The sequence below is a fragment of the Nipponia nippon genome, unplaced genomic scaffold (assembly GCF_047370975.1).
Source record: "Nipponia nippon isolate SJK-2023a ecotype South Korea unplaced genomic scaffold, ASM4737097v1 scaffold_5, whole genome shotgun sequence".
Taxonomy (NCBI): Eukaryota; Metazoa; Chordata; class Aves; order Pelecaniformes; family Threskiornithidae; genus Nipponia; species Nipponia nippon.
This window is the reverse complement of record NW_028262369.1, coordinates 71,261,544-71,275,954: the sequence shown is the minus strand read 5'-3', so window position 1 is coordinate 71,275,954 and position 14,411 is coordinate 71,261,544. Positions and strand designations below refer to the sequence as shown.

Below are 14,411 nucleotides of genomic sequence, written 5' to 3'. Positions count from 1 at the left end.
TATCCTCCTCCTCTCTAGTCCTGCACTGTCAAGGCTGGGTTCTCTGCACAAAGATGTGGCTTTTTCTTAGGATCATCTTTTCTCTGGGGATGCTAATTCCTGGAAAGCTCAGCTTGAAATTGCAATATGACGGGTGAGTGTGAATGGGGTATCATGAAGAATTGTGCATGCAGTGAAATTCCCAGGCACTGTGTAAGAATAATAATAACAATTATGAACTGAAAACCTGGATATAAGGTTACTAAGTTGTAAGCTTTGTAAGACTTGGAAATAAAACATAAAGATGAGAAATGAAGAAAGAGGAACTAAATCCAAGCCAACAAAGATATGGCTGCAGCCGCAGGAGACACAGAATGCCCCTCAAATGCATCTCAGGATGCTCTGCTTTCATTAGCTGAAATTAATTTGGCTCAGCCTCTTTCATAATGAACTTTGAAATCAGATGCTGTAGAAATAAAATGTCTTTTCTGAGTATAAAGCGGGAGGGATGACTGAGCAAAATTATATCCATTAATAAAAGACAGCTGAGGTTATGTGAAAAAGATAGTGTCTCAAAAGCAGCTCAGATACTGAACCCCTGTTGGAAATCTGTAACAATAACAAAAAAACCTGATGGAGTTGGTCCAAATAATCTTCACCCTGAGGTGTTCAGAGAATGAGATTATCACATTTTTTATTACTGATTAATGTTTTTGAAAAGTATGAAATGTCTAGCTTTGCTGTATTCTTCATTCTCAGTTCTGCTTCATAAGAAAAGGAGTGCTATAAAATTATGCTGTTTGGCTATCTAAACTATTTTGTTTCATTCACCCTCAACTTTACAAGGAATGATAGGTCACTCTGCCTTTACAACAGTTGGGTTGGGTTTTGCAGGAGGGGCACAAATATAGTGTGGAGGCCAGCTATCCACATATAACTTTATACATGGAATTTTCTAAAGTAAACAGAGAAAGTAACCCAGTGCTGAATGCCTCTAGACTAATTACATCCCCAGAATATAGTTTTAAAAAGGAGAGAAAACCAAACAATACCTACTGCAAGTTAAGTTCCTTCCTCCTTAAGTATACCTGTTCAACAACTCCCCTGGCAAAGCTCCTGGCAGAGCATACAGAGTCACTACTTCTCTCTTTAAAATGTGTTATTTCCCTTGGATAATATTTAGTCTTTAGATTTGTATCGGGGATGCAGTCAGAGCCTGTCGACTTCACTGAATAGAATCCAACAGACCCTTGGTAATGTAGTGTTCATTTTTGTTTCTAATTGCTGTCCAGGACTGAACCTGTGGAGTACTTGCATGGGATTTAAAAACATACTTAATCAAATAGTTAGTGTGACTTTGGATGGGTAGCACCTGTACAAAAGTGAAATGACTAGTAAAGCCCATGTTCATTGTTATTTGCTCTGTTCAACAACTTAAATGAAATATCCGATCTATGAGCATCCAAGGAAATGCAACTTGTGCTGAGAACAGTCCTTCAATTTGGTAAGAAAGCTTAACTGTAGCATTTAAAAAACTGTTGTTCTCATGTGATCACATGGGCTGACTTTGCACTTTTCCACTGAGAATCCTAGTCCATAATCATAAATGAGTGTGTGCTTTCTAATCTTAGTTTACTATTAAAAATGATTTGTCTCCACACTGGCTATTGTAAGAGGTTTATCAGTAAATAAGAGCTGGCCATCTGGCAGCAATCTGACTGTCTGGCATTTCTTTCATTTGGTGTAATTAAGACATAATGTCAATGAGGATAGAAAGATATTACAGGATATTGTTTCCCTTTCTGATAGACAAAAAAGCAAAGCAAGCCCAGGCATTTAGAGAGAATAAACTCTGAACTGCAGCTGAGATGTTTATTCTCATAGCAAAGATGTTTATCCTGCATCTACAAGGTTTATTACAAAGATCTTATGGCTGTTGTACCAAATCTTTAGCAATGCAAATGTAATCATTTTGCCCCATAGATGAGGGTCCTATATACTAATAGCATCTCCTGAACCAGTAGTAAACAGCCCATATTAACTACCAAGTTCTACGTTTCTCTATCAGCAAAGGTGATCTTTTCAAGAAAGATGTAAAAAACCTGCCAAATTCCCCTATTTTTCAGTGGATAATGTGAATGAATAGTGAATTCTATTTGCATGTATATTAAGCTGATAATTGTACATTTGTTTATGGAAGCACAAATGATAGCAGTTGCAGTCCAAATGATGAGAGCATATTATATTGATGACCATAATGACCATGGCTTTAATAAAAAGTCATGCAAGGCTTTTGCAACAAGAATTTATGTTACAAAAGCTTTAAAACGTAAAATGTTCTTTTTTTGTACTTGTCCTGTAAAGGCTCCAAGGCCCACTGAAGTCACTGAAGGAGACTATGAAGCAGTAGTTATTGGTTACGAACAAATATTTCTCAGGTTCCCCAGTCTATCACATCAGTAGTGAATAACTGGTATCTCACCTTTGAGTAATGTAATGTAGTCATCAAAATCCACTCCTTATTATGAAACCCTTTCATTAGAAATGTCACACTTGCTATCAGTCCTGGAAAGCTGATCTGAACGAATACTGAAAAAAAATCAGAAAAATAATTGCAAAGGCTTTTTTAACAGAACACACAGATTTGTTTTTTCTGCATTTCCAGCCATTTTAATTTGTTCTTTGTAAACTTTCAATATTCTTTTCAGATTAAGCCTGCAGTAAATGAAAGTTTCATGGGGCCTCATGAAAATATATACTCAGACACTGGATCTGTGTGTTTTTTCTAGAAAGATAAAATGATAGATCCTGTACTAGAAATTTTTGTTTCTTGCAAACTGAATAAGAATATGTAATTCTGGAGACCACACTATTTACTATTTGTGGAATAAATTGGTTATTCTCATGACAAGTAGTTTGTGAACATCTCAAGCTCTTAGCAATGTTTATTTATCATGGCTATCTAATGTTTTTGCATGCTGAAGTAGATCAGCAAAGCACAAAGTCTATCTGGAATAATTGAATAATTCCCAAACAGGAAAAAAAAAAAAAAGTGACATCTGATCAAATAAATAGTTTATGATATATTACCAATGATCTTGTTTTGGCCCTGGTCCTGTAAAGGCAGAAACACATACCAGGGCTCATGCGAGCAGTTGGCTTCAGTGAAGCTGGTATGGTGAATAAAGAATTGCCACTGGCAAGGAAGCAGAGTTAACCTAACACTCTAGCAACAGAAAACTCACATTACTTAGTCCTATTTGTACCTAAAACATTCTAGGAATTCATCACTCAGACATGTTTTTGTTGGAACAGCACTCAGTTACATGCTCTGTCTTCCTTCTACATAACAAAATACCTCCTTTTGACTTATGAAATCATGGATACTTTAACAGACATTTAAACTTATCTTGTTGTTCTGCTGAATTTCCAGGGATCAGGTTTTGCATATTGTGCCAGAAACATTTCAACAAGTCCAGCATCTTCAGCATCTTTGCAGCACTTTACTGGTGAGTAAGAATAACCATGTGTGCCCAAAAAGCAGAGTGGGGTCTTAGCCTGTAAAAGAGATTTGCATGTAACTTTGGACAGGAATGAAGGTTAAAGTAAACTTGAAAAAGCTTTACCTAACTTTTTTTCTTAGTGTAGGGTGGAATTGCCCTTCCAGTACCTGAAGGAATTTATGGAAAGAAGTTAGTTTCCTTGCATGGCTCTGTGAAGGTGCTGCTCCTTATGAAGTGGTGCCTGAGTCAATGGAAACACTAAGCCTGTGCTGCATGCTCTATGAACAGATGGCTGGAGAATAATTAAGGGGAGAATTTGAAGGAAAATTTCTTTCATTTATTGATATGCAGCTACTCTATCTTAAATATATTTTCTCATTCTGAAAACAGAGATTGATTTGTGCATTTCTTTCTTCTCCTCTGCACAGCTGGATTTGTGGAAGCCCCTGCTGCCTGAAGACATCTGGGCTGGAGAAGACCTGCACATAAGGGTCCCAGCCCCTCTGGTGCAGGACGTGAAAGACAGCTTAGATCAGCACATGATCTCTTACAAGTACAACCTCTAATTTCCTGATGGGAAAGTCTGGCTCTAACAATCTTCCTTGCTATCACAAAAGGACCTAGCCCTTTCCAATGAACAGTCAGCAAGGACTGACGATAGGACCCAACCTTTGTTCCAAGTGCCTCCAACTTACCCTGACCTACCCAATGCACAGATGCCTTTGAGTCTTAAGAGTACATTCCCCTATGCCCTGTTTATTCACCTTCCAACTAGCCTAGACTGTGAATTTGGAGCTGGGATCTGAGACAGCCCAGTCTGTCTTGTTTCCTGCTGTTGCCTTCTCAGTGGCAGAGGATGGTACTCAGATGCATGACTCAGTTTTTTAGTCTGAAGTCAGGAAGCCAGACTTGGTACAATCACTACTTATAGGAGCATGCTTTGCTCTTGGAAAGCATGGATACTTGAACACAGGGTCCTCCCTATTTTGGAGAGCCCAAAGGTTTAATCAGTGTCACTGCAGAGAAGCAGTCTCTCTCCCTTTTCCCTTCCCTGTCTTTTGTTGCTTGTCTGGTTTGGAGAAGAGCCCTTTCAAAGTGAATATTCAGACAGATTCTTCAAAGCTGCAGTTTCCTACCCTTATCCCCCGCTTCTCCTCCAGGCTGATGAGAATTTCCTGGCACCATCCAGCCAAACAGAGACATCCCAGCCTGGGACAAAGGTCCCGGTGGCTGGTCCCCACTGCACACACAAGTGGGAGCCGTGAGCTGCAAATGGCTCATGAGGCTTTATAACACCTACCCAGCCACACATCTTCACTAACTGCCACGCTTTTACTTCTAACCAGAAGATCTAATCCAGATACAAAGAGTGTTTATAAAGCCAAATGGGATTAAATAAGATCTATTCCTCACACAGTCCCATTCCCATTTGGAACTGACTTTTTCAGGTAACCAGTAGCTAGCTATATTTCATATAAACAATCCTGTAGTCATTCAGGGCTGGTGACAAATGGCCTATGGACATACACTGACATTTACCAATCAAAGATAAGTTAAAGGAGGATTGGTGCCACTTCAAAGCTGTTTAGAGTTAAAGCTAATCTTGACATCCTGCACCTTGCCTGACAAATTCTTCTTAGTAAGTGTGATGCCCTGACAACCAGAGATGGAGAGAGATGAGGTGGGAGCCAGTACAAATGATCTAGCATCAGGTTTAGGTATTCAGGACTTAGACAACGTACCAGAAGATATTTAACCCCTTATTTATATCAAGGCTCTTCAGTTTCTAATGGTTTCAACTGATTCTAGTGCAAATTTAAAGACTAAACTGAAGTTAGCAGCTTAATCTTTTTTTTTTTTTTTTTTCCTTACACTGGGGCCAGAACTGTATCTATCTTGTGTAGGGTCCAAAAGAAAGATGTGGGTAATTTAACAGTCAAGCTGAAATTTTGGCTTTGTATTGCAAAGGGGTTGAGATAAGTATGGCAGTGTTACAGTTAAAGTTCCTATAACAGATTCAAAGCAGGAACCACCTTTTAGAAGGCAGTTGACATGCAAGGAAGGTAACATGACAGTTAGGTATATAATGATAGAGACATAAATGACAAATTATAATCAGGACATCAATATTCTGACTGTGTCAGACTCTGGGATTTCAATTCTCCAGAGCTCTGATAAGGCATTTTGCGTGTGTGGCTTCAGTTCATGGGAATTTGCACTGCCTGAATTTTAGTTTGAAGTTCAGATGTGAATAAACATCAAAGCTCAGAGTGAAAGTCAGCTGTAACTACTCTTATAAGTTTCGTATGTTCAGTTTCCAGAGATGCCGATCAGTGCTACTGTCAGCAGAATAGCCTATTAGCACTTACAGTGTTTGAAATCAACAATGTTTAAGCTACCTTTGCAATTGTCTTATTGCAAGCGTTTACAATGAGCACAGATTTGTAACAGTGTTACAAGGGGCTGATTGCAGTGAGAAAGCAGAGTGTATGATCCAAAGTCTTCTGAAGCCAAGGAAAAGGTTTTATTGACTCCCTTGATCACGGAATCATGCCTGTGCTATACTAATTTCTGAACTAATTTGTAGCTAAAAGCAAGAAGAGCTTTTTGAAGGAAAGAGGGGGTTTGTTCTGAATTTTGCAATCACTTTTTTTCACTTTTCCCTCCTTTTCCCCAAACATGGTATTTTAGAGTTTTGCCCAGAATTAGAAGTGGTGAAGAAAAGAAAGATATTGAACATTTTTTTTTAACAGAAAATTGTCAATCTTTAAAAAAAAATCTGGTAAAATTAATACTTTATTGTTAAAACCCAGTGAAAATCTCAGTACTTTGAACTTTCTCTTACATGAAAGTAACCATTATGCTGATGGTGATGAATTTGCCAGGCAGCTCACAACAGAAGAGGCTAAATCCTTTCATTTGTTGATGTAAGCAAGGTACCCCCCATGATAGTTCTGCAGTAATTGTTAGGGATTTTTTCTTTTCTATCTCCCCCTTTCCCCTCCCCTCAGAGTCCTAATACCTGACGTGCAGGAACTTGTGGATCAGAGCATGCCAAGGGAGAGGAGCAGCCACAGGCAGGTCCCGGAAGGTTATGTCTACACCCAATATCATCCAATGGAAGAGGTAAAGAGGAACCCAAGTCTGCTTGCTTTCTTTGTTGCTGCTATTTTGCAAATGCCACAGCAAGAAACTCTGTACTTGCAGAAAGCTCAGCTGAAGTCAGTGGAGCTCTTTCTGGCTTTCTTCTTTGCAGAATCAGTCCTTACTCTTTGACTAGAATCTTGGCCTGGTTGAATTGAACATGAATTTGCCATTGACTTTGATTAAATCCTTGATTCCTCCCTGACCAAAACCTAAATGCTCTGCGTGAAGTAGCCACATTGTTTTGCAAATAATATTCTGGGGTTCAGTTGATTGGTTTGCTACCTTTCTACCCTATTATGCTTTATCATTATCTCTAGTATTTATTCATTTAAGCCCCAGTATGTTTAATGCCGAGCCAAATGTGAAGTGCAATGACTGTTGGGGTCTCTGGAACCCCAGTGAGGAAGAAGAGGTGAACAGTGGGAGATCTGTAGAAAGAAGTAATTTAAGGACAGGTTTTTGACACTTCAGGAGAGAATAATGTCATGAGGGTGGGTAGTGAAGACTTCTTGGTGCTATGTTTCACAAACCAATGGGCAAGCCTGGACAAAGGCAGAGCATGGTGGTATTCTTCCTCCTAGCCACATAAAAGTGAGAGAGCAGCGTCAATCCTCATGTATGTTTTGTTTGAGCTACCCATTGGGGATGACTGCTGCTGAACTCAGATGTGGAAAATCAGTACTGATAGGGAACAGACTGTAATACTGTTTTGAAGATCTGATGGTGTGGCTCTATGTCTGGTGGAGTCAACAGAAAGATGCCCAATAAGATGGGCATGTTGAATGAGATCCAGAATAGAGTATCAGTGTTGTGTTGTAGTGATGCTATCTTTTAACACCCAGTGAGATATGATCATGCCTTTGCTCAGGGGCAAGTGAAAGGCCTTCCATGGGTGTTAAGTGATATCACAGATTGAAATAGGCTCTGAGGGAAACATTGCTCGTCTAAGCAAAAGAAAATGCTTTGATCTGGAAATGGAGGTGGGAAAGAGAAGGCAACTCCTACTTTGGACTAAGAATCCTCTGTGACTATTTCAGATTTATCAATGGATGACTCAGATCCAGAAAAGCAACAGTGAGCTGGTGACTCAGCACAACCTGGGGAAGACAATCGAGAATCGAACAATGTATTATCTGAAGGTAAGGGAGGAACTTTCTTAAAATGAGTAAAAGGTATCTTCACAAAAAAGTATACAGGAGAAGCCAGGATTCAGATTTTTCCTAAGACAGTGCTCATCCCAATTCACTGAAATAACAGGAGATGGTTTTACTACTCAACAGTACAGTAAGATCTGCCAACTTTCATATATACTATCACCATAACCTTGCTATTGCTATTACACAGTGAAAACAACAAATTTAACTGAAGTCTTGTTTAGAAATACAAATCAAGCTGAAACTAGCTTGACAACAGCTGTGTGTGAGGATAAAGAGGGTTTCTTTGTTGTTTTTATTACTTTTTACAGCATATAGCCTCTCTGTAGGAGTATTCCATGACATTTTTTATCAGACACTCTAGTAAAAGCCATAGTCTTAATAATTGGGTTAGTTATTGTCTAATCTGTCCCTATCACTGAGTAAAATTAGATTCCCTGCCTTTTTGTGCTTCCCCTTCTAAAAAAAAAATCTCAAAGAACCAGTCCTGTGAATGACTAACATAAATGAAAAAGAAACTGTTTTATTGACAGTCCTGCTCAACAGACACTTTGAAACTTTTGCCCTGCGATACTACAGAGATGGGCTTATTAGGAAGGAGAGCTTGTCATAATGATGTCTGTAATAATAATAACCTCAGATGGCTCAACGGCATATCAAGGCATATCCTTTTCTTTCTGTTTTATGCTAGGCTATTTTATTGTAATGTAATAGTTTTCCAAATGATCATTTTTACACTCTCCCAGATCAGTCAACCATCAGATAGAACCAAAAAGATCATTTGGATGGACTGTGGGATTCATGCCAGAGAATGGATCTCTCCAGCCTTCTGCCAGTGGTTTGTGAAAGAAGTGAGTCCTCACTTTTCCACTTAGATAATAAAGAAACCATATCACTTTGAGTACTTCAGTTGTCTTCTCTATCGTAGTACCAAGAATTATGTTTTTTTCTGTTAAAATATGATTTTCAAAAATAGTACACAGATACCTGTGGAGACCTAAGTCCAAATCACAGTTTGAGATGAGATATGGGACATTATTTGATAGCGCATTGTTTCTTCCACTTGAACTGATTCCAAAGACGCTGAACTTGATAGCTATCTCTCCATTTCCCACAGTGGCTTTTGGATCAAGCCTCTCTGAATCACAAAGCCACAGTTCCCCTGGGATAAAGCAACCCTAAGATATAGTATAGCAATGTTCCATGTGTACTGAAAGTACCTGTTGTGCAAGTATGCTATCATGCAGCTTTTACACCTGCAAGACTGTATTCATATGAAGTACACTATAACTGGATACACTGTCACTTTGTTACTGGCAAAAGGTAGGTATCTCAACATATCTGGGGATCAAGTAGATCTTGGATATCATGGTGATATCCAGGAATGAGTGATTCCCTGACACTAGTTCAAAACTAGCTCTTTCCAGTGATTGCCATTAGATTCTCTGCTCAGTCCTCTATATTTTTTCTTTTCAGATTCTTCAAAATTACAAATCTGACCCAAAGATAAGCAGATTTCTGCAGAATTTGGACCTCTACGTCTTGCCAGTCCTCAATATTGATGGCTACATCTATTCCTGGGAAAAAGCAAGTAGTGAAAATTCAGGAACTAGATTGAAAGTCAGATGTGCACAGCATATTTTGTTAATTTTAAATACAATCATAGCAATTACATTTAAACAGAGAACAGTGACAGAATCATTACTCACACAAATCCTCTCATGGCAGAGTTTTTTTTTTCTTCTGGTAAATCAGCAGTCACTTGAGATTACAGGGCTAAAAATTCCTAGCAAATGTCATGAGCCTTGGGAAGAGAGAAGGACAAAACCACAAGATCAATTCCTTTTGGGTTTCTGGGGATGGACTTAGTTCCCTGTGAACAGCTCAAGTCTTGGTTGATGGAGTTAAGCATGTCTGGAGGAGTCAGTCATTATTCACAAGGGATCTCAACTAGCAGATGGGTCTAAGCACCTTTGCAGCATGGGACAGGAAGAAAATTGGTCAAATATTGGGCTATTTGGTTTTGAAATAAGTGTGCCCTCCCAAATAATTTTCCTAATATGGAGAATAATGCAAAACGTTGGTTGTCAGCAACTCTCATCATGCTTCTAGGCTCCTGAGTGCAGTCAAAACACCTTCTAATGCAGGACCTCAGCATGGCCCAACAGGCTCAGCCTACTGCCATGTGGATCCTGCTGTCTCTGAGCTTGGTCCCCAGCAGGTTTGGGGCATACCACACATTGCACTTGGATGCACAGGTAATTCAGTCGAGAAGCTCATACAGGCAGAACAGTGAGGTCTGCAGAGAACCAAGTACAGCAGTGAGTCTAGCAGGGAACCAAGGAGCAGCAGCAAGATCAGCTGACAAAAAAGCATTCATCTTCTTGAATCTGAAACAAACATAAGTTCAGCTATCGTCTCTTGGACACAGAGGTATCCCTCACAATGCCACATCTTTCTTAGGAGTACAACACTGCATGGAAGCAGTTGAGTACTACAGAAAAAGCATACTTTTTTTTTTTTAAAGCTCAGGAGGCTCATTTCAAGGTACATGCAGGTTTGTGAACTATGACACCCTGGCTGTAGTAAATAAAATGTTCTATCACTAAGCGTTATCACCCTTGCACACAGAGTTGCACTCTTACAATACAAGAGTTACTCAGAATGCAGAGGTCTAAAATAAAGGAATCTTTACACCATATTATCACTAGGCCCTATGGATCATTGAGTTGTTCTTATGTAACTGAAGTTACTTTTGTTCAGGATCGTTTGTGGAGGAAAAACCGTTCTCCACATATGAATGGCACCTGCTACGGGACAGATCTGAACCGAAATTTCAATTCCTCCTGGGGCAGTAAGTTCCAAGTATTTCAGATCAGCAACACAATGTAAAGCAAGAGTAATAACTAGTCTCTGAAATAAGATGAAGTCCTATAAGAAAGGAATGCTCATCTTGTCATCAAGACATATGTAAAAATAAAAACCTGGTTTGTAAAAATATTAAGTCATTGACTTAACTGGCATTTATTTTTGTGAGCAGAAAATCACTGCTTATATAACTATACCTCTAATTCACTGCAGGAGCAAGCATCAGCTCTAGGCAGCAATGTTAGGAGTTAGTTAGTTACTTAACAGCCAGTATTTGTGTTTGCCATGAATTTCAAGGAGCCTCCAAAGCTTCCCTGGCAGGTGGTACACTGTGGTGGTGTCAGAGTGTTTTCGTTGCAGCCAGCCTGTAAATGTGTGTTAAATATTTCAGTCTTGTAGCAAATTTTAGTTGCTACCAACAGAGTAAAACGTTAAAGTTCCACTGAGCTGTCTAGTCCCCCCACCCACATAAACACATGCCATAACACTCCAAGGTAAATTTCCCTGTTCCCTCTGCACTGGTGTTTATATGTCTCTCCTTTGATTCGCTTTTTGTATTCCTCTCCAGGTATTGGTGTTTCTTATAACTGCAGCAGTGAAATCTTCTGTGGATCTGGACCAGAATCAGAGCCTGAGACAAGAGCTGTGGCTCAGTTTATCGAAAGGAAGAAGAGTGACATTTTGTGCTATTTAACAATTCACTCCTATGGACAGTACATCCTCACTCCGTATGGTTCCACAACTAAACCTCCAAGTAACAGTGAAGAACTGGTAGGGCAAAACATTAATCTTCTACACTTGTAGAGAACAAGTACAGGCAGTAGCATGTGGCACAACTCTATTTGCCCTCTTGCCTTTCCTTCAGAGGAGCTGGGCTTATTCGGGGACTTGGTTCCCAGAGTTATTGCCATTCTGTGCAGTGTCAGGAAGGTTTATCTGCCTCAGAATTAATCCTAATCCTTCATCTTAAATCAGGAAAATTGAACTATTACAGATAGGGTTACTGCAATGCAAGGTAAGTGGAGAAAAGCACCAAGTTCTTGCTGCACACAAGAACGCATTTGCACTTTAGGATGCCAGCACATTATACACACATGGTTGTCATGATTGCATCCAGAAAGGGCATTCCAAGTGTGCCCACCAGGAGAATGGGAGCAAAATAGGCAACTACTTCTTGGTCACTTCTCCTCTCAGTTTCTCAGTGTTCTAATTTGAGTTCATTAACATGTGTGTTTATGAACATTCCAGTAGCTGGAGCACTAGTCAAGAGCACGAGGGACTTGGGTTCGAACTTTGTATGAGTCATTGCAGAAGTCGTTTAGTCTGTCTACGGCTCAGTTTCTAAAGATGTCTATGGCAATATAACAAGTGTAAGAGATCAATCACTGCTGTAGTCAGTATCAGTATGCTATACAGCATAGACTCTAATTCTCCAAAAGACAGCCCTCTAGTTTTACAACAAAGCAAATATCTTCTCTACCTAATAGCAGAGTAATTTTTAAAATTTTAACATAATTTGCATTAAAAAAAAATATAAGGACAATTTGCCACAATGTTTGTAATGGGTTTCTCTAAAGTCCTGAGCTAATAACATCAAAACTTAAAGCTCATCTGTAAATGTAAAGCTGAAAGAGACAAAAATTTGGGTCCACTCATAATACCTGCCAAATGTACTGGCACTGATGACAATACTGTTCCTATTTTGAACTTACAGATGCACGTTGCCGAGAAAGCAGCTGCTGCCCTGATGGGAAAGTATGGGACCAGCTATGAAGTAGGACCAACCTCTTTAATTTTATGTAAGTTTCTTTATGTTTTCCTTTGATTGCTCTGTTTTTCAAAAAAGAGAGCCATTCTTGTGTCACAGGCATCAGTAAATACTGTTTTGCTGAGTTTCCTCTTTGAGTAATATTTAATGGGCTGGTTCAGTGGAACATAAGCAGCAGTCATTTGAATACAAGATAACACTGTACGTTATAAAGCTGACTGCGGGAAGGAAGGAAGCATTGATCAGAAGCTAGTTCCTACATGAATTCCTCACAGATACATCACAGCGGACAGAAGGAGATTGGTGATAGATCATCCTGACCCTGCTGAAGTCAGCAGCAAAACTCCTATTTGTCTTCACTGGAGTCAAGCAAAAATTAAAATCCCAATCAGGTCTATAGTTACTCCATCAGACATTAGCACATGGCAGCTGCTTGCAAGTTCTGTGTGAAATATGCTGGTTTCAGCCTCATTCCTAATAGACTGGATAGCCATATCACGAACACACCATCACGGCTGATACTAGTTGACATCCTTTATGTAGAGGACTAGAGGGTCCTAGACACTGCCTGGTAAACCCAATCTTTTCCCAGTAAGCAATAAGTCATGCTAGTCTCTCACTACAGTAAGTAAGTAGTTAGCTCCAGTACCCACGCGGTTTTGCATATGCACTATCTGCCTATCTGTGCCAGTCCCTGAGTCACGAGTCACCTACTGCATGAGCAATGAGGTGTAAGTATAAGGTAACTTGTCCATGCCTAGGACTGCATTTTGCCAGGGTTTGTACTTATACTGAATAGGCAAGAAAAAAGATCCATAGATCCATGAGGCAGATGAACAGTGATATAGAGTAGCCAGAAATTTTTCAGACTTGACAAAAATTATGCTTAAAAACAAATATACAAAGAAATTCCAGGCAGTGTCAATGTAGGAAATGAAGTACCAGAAAAGACAAATGGCCAATCCATCTTGTACCTCACGCTAATCACAGTAAAATGCTAAAAACACAGAATCTCTGGAACTCATCTCCTGTTAGTGTACAATACCATCTTATGGAGGACTGTTTCACTTAGGAAGCTCCGTCGAAGACTTTTAGTATAATAAGAATTGCAGCACCTAGAAACTCTGCTCTCCATGTCACAGTGATATACGGTTACTGCTTAGTTCAGGGATTCTGCTATAATCTTGCATTAACTATAGCAAGAAGTATTTTCAAAGAACCATGCTTAATGCATATATCTCCTCTCCATTTTTAAATTCACAGACAATAACTCAGGCTCCTCACGGGACTGGGCTCACATGATTGGCATTCCTTTCTCCTACACATTTGAACTGCGAGACAAGGGTACTCATGGATTTGTTCTACCCCACGACCAGATCCAACCCACATGTGAGGAGACTATGTTGGCTGTGACAACTATCATAGACTATGTTGATCAGAAGTACTTCCCAGGTGGGGCTGTGATGCTGACCTCTGGCAGCCTGGGCCTGAGCCTTTGCCTGAGTGTTGTACTTACATGGACTGTTTCTTAAAAATGGCTTAGAGAATCCAGCAAGAGACTCCCATGCAACGCATAATGTCCCTTTGAGAAGACAAAATTACATGAGCAGAGAAACTAAATGCAAGTATTTCAATAAAGGCTCATCCCACAAAATACAAGCATCCACTTGTGGTTTTGATAGCTGTGTTTTAGGGAAGGAGGAAAGGATGAAGAGCTGTGGCAATTTCCCAAGCTTCACTTGCTGGCTCTGCAACAAGCCAGCTTGAGTACACACAGGGACAGAGCACTATTACTCGAGCACTATTAATCCCTGGTTCTTAAGCATGTTTTCAGGAGCTCACCTGAGCCTATGAAGCCCTTCTGTCAGCCACAGTCCTGCTCTGTCACAATTCTCCCCACTGCCTGACCCCGCTGACTCCTGGGTCTTGCTGGCATTAGCAGGATGCCTGTGACACTTCAATGTCCCCAGTTCCCACTGCAGAAAATTGGAC

At 39.8% G+C, this 14,411-nt stretch overlaps 2 protein-coding genes across 4 annotated transcripts in view; one reads left to right on the top strand and one right to left on the bottom strand.

The window, feature by feature from the left end:
• Positions 1 to 53: 53 nt before the first annotated feature.
• Positions 54 to 13,951, top strand: CPO (carboxypeptidase O). The gene is made up of 11 exons (XM_009462293.2): positions 54 to 133; positions 3,413 to 3,488; positions 3,911 to 4,035; positions 6,494 to 6,608; positions 7,667 to 7,768; positions 8,530 to 8,634; positions 9,260 to 9,370; positions 10,547 to 10,637; positions 11,220 to 11,422; positions 12,366 to 12,450; positions 13,683 to 13,951. Exons 1-11 carry the CDS (start codon positions 54 to 56, stop codon positions 13,949 to 13,951), a joined length of 1,362 nt encoding a protein of 453 aa, XP_009460568.2.
• KLF7 (KLF transcription factor 7) overlaps positions 3,482 to 14,411 on the bottom strand; it is a 106,280-nt gene continuing 95,350 nt past the window's right edge. For all 3 annotated transcript variants that reach the window (XR_015698741.1, XR_015698742.1, XR_015698743.1), the window contains one exon: positions 3,482 to 3,537. The gene's annotated coding sequence lies outside the window, so the exon portion shown is untranslated. The remainder of the gene's footprint in view (positions 3,538 to 14,411) is intronic.

Coding starts and splice junctions, on each gene's coding strand:
- CPO (XM_009462293.2), top strand. CDS start 54: ATGTGGCTTTTTCTTAGGATCATCTTTTCTCTGGGGATGCTAATTCCT. Junction 134..3,412: donor TTGAAATTGCAATATGACGG/GTGAGTGTGAAT, acceptor CTGAATTTCCAG/GGATCAGGTTTTGCATATTG. Junction 12,451..13,682: donor ACCAACCTCTTTAATTTTAT/GTAAGTTTCTTT, acceptor TTAAATTCACAG/ACAATAACTCAGGCTCCTCA.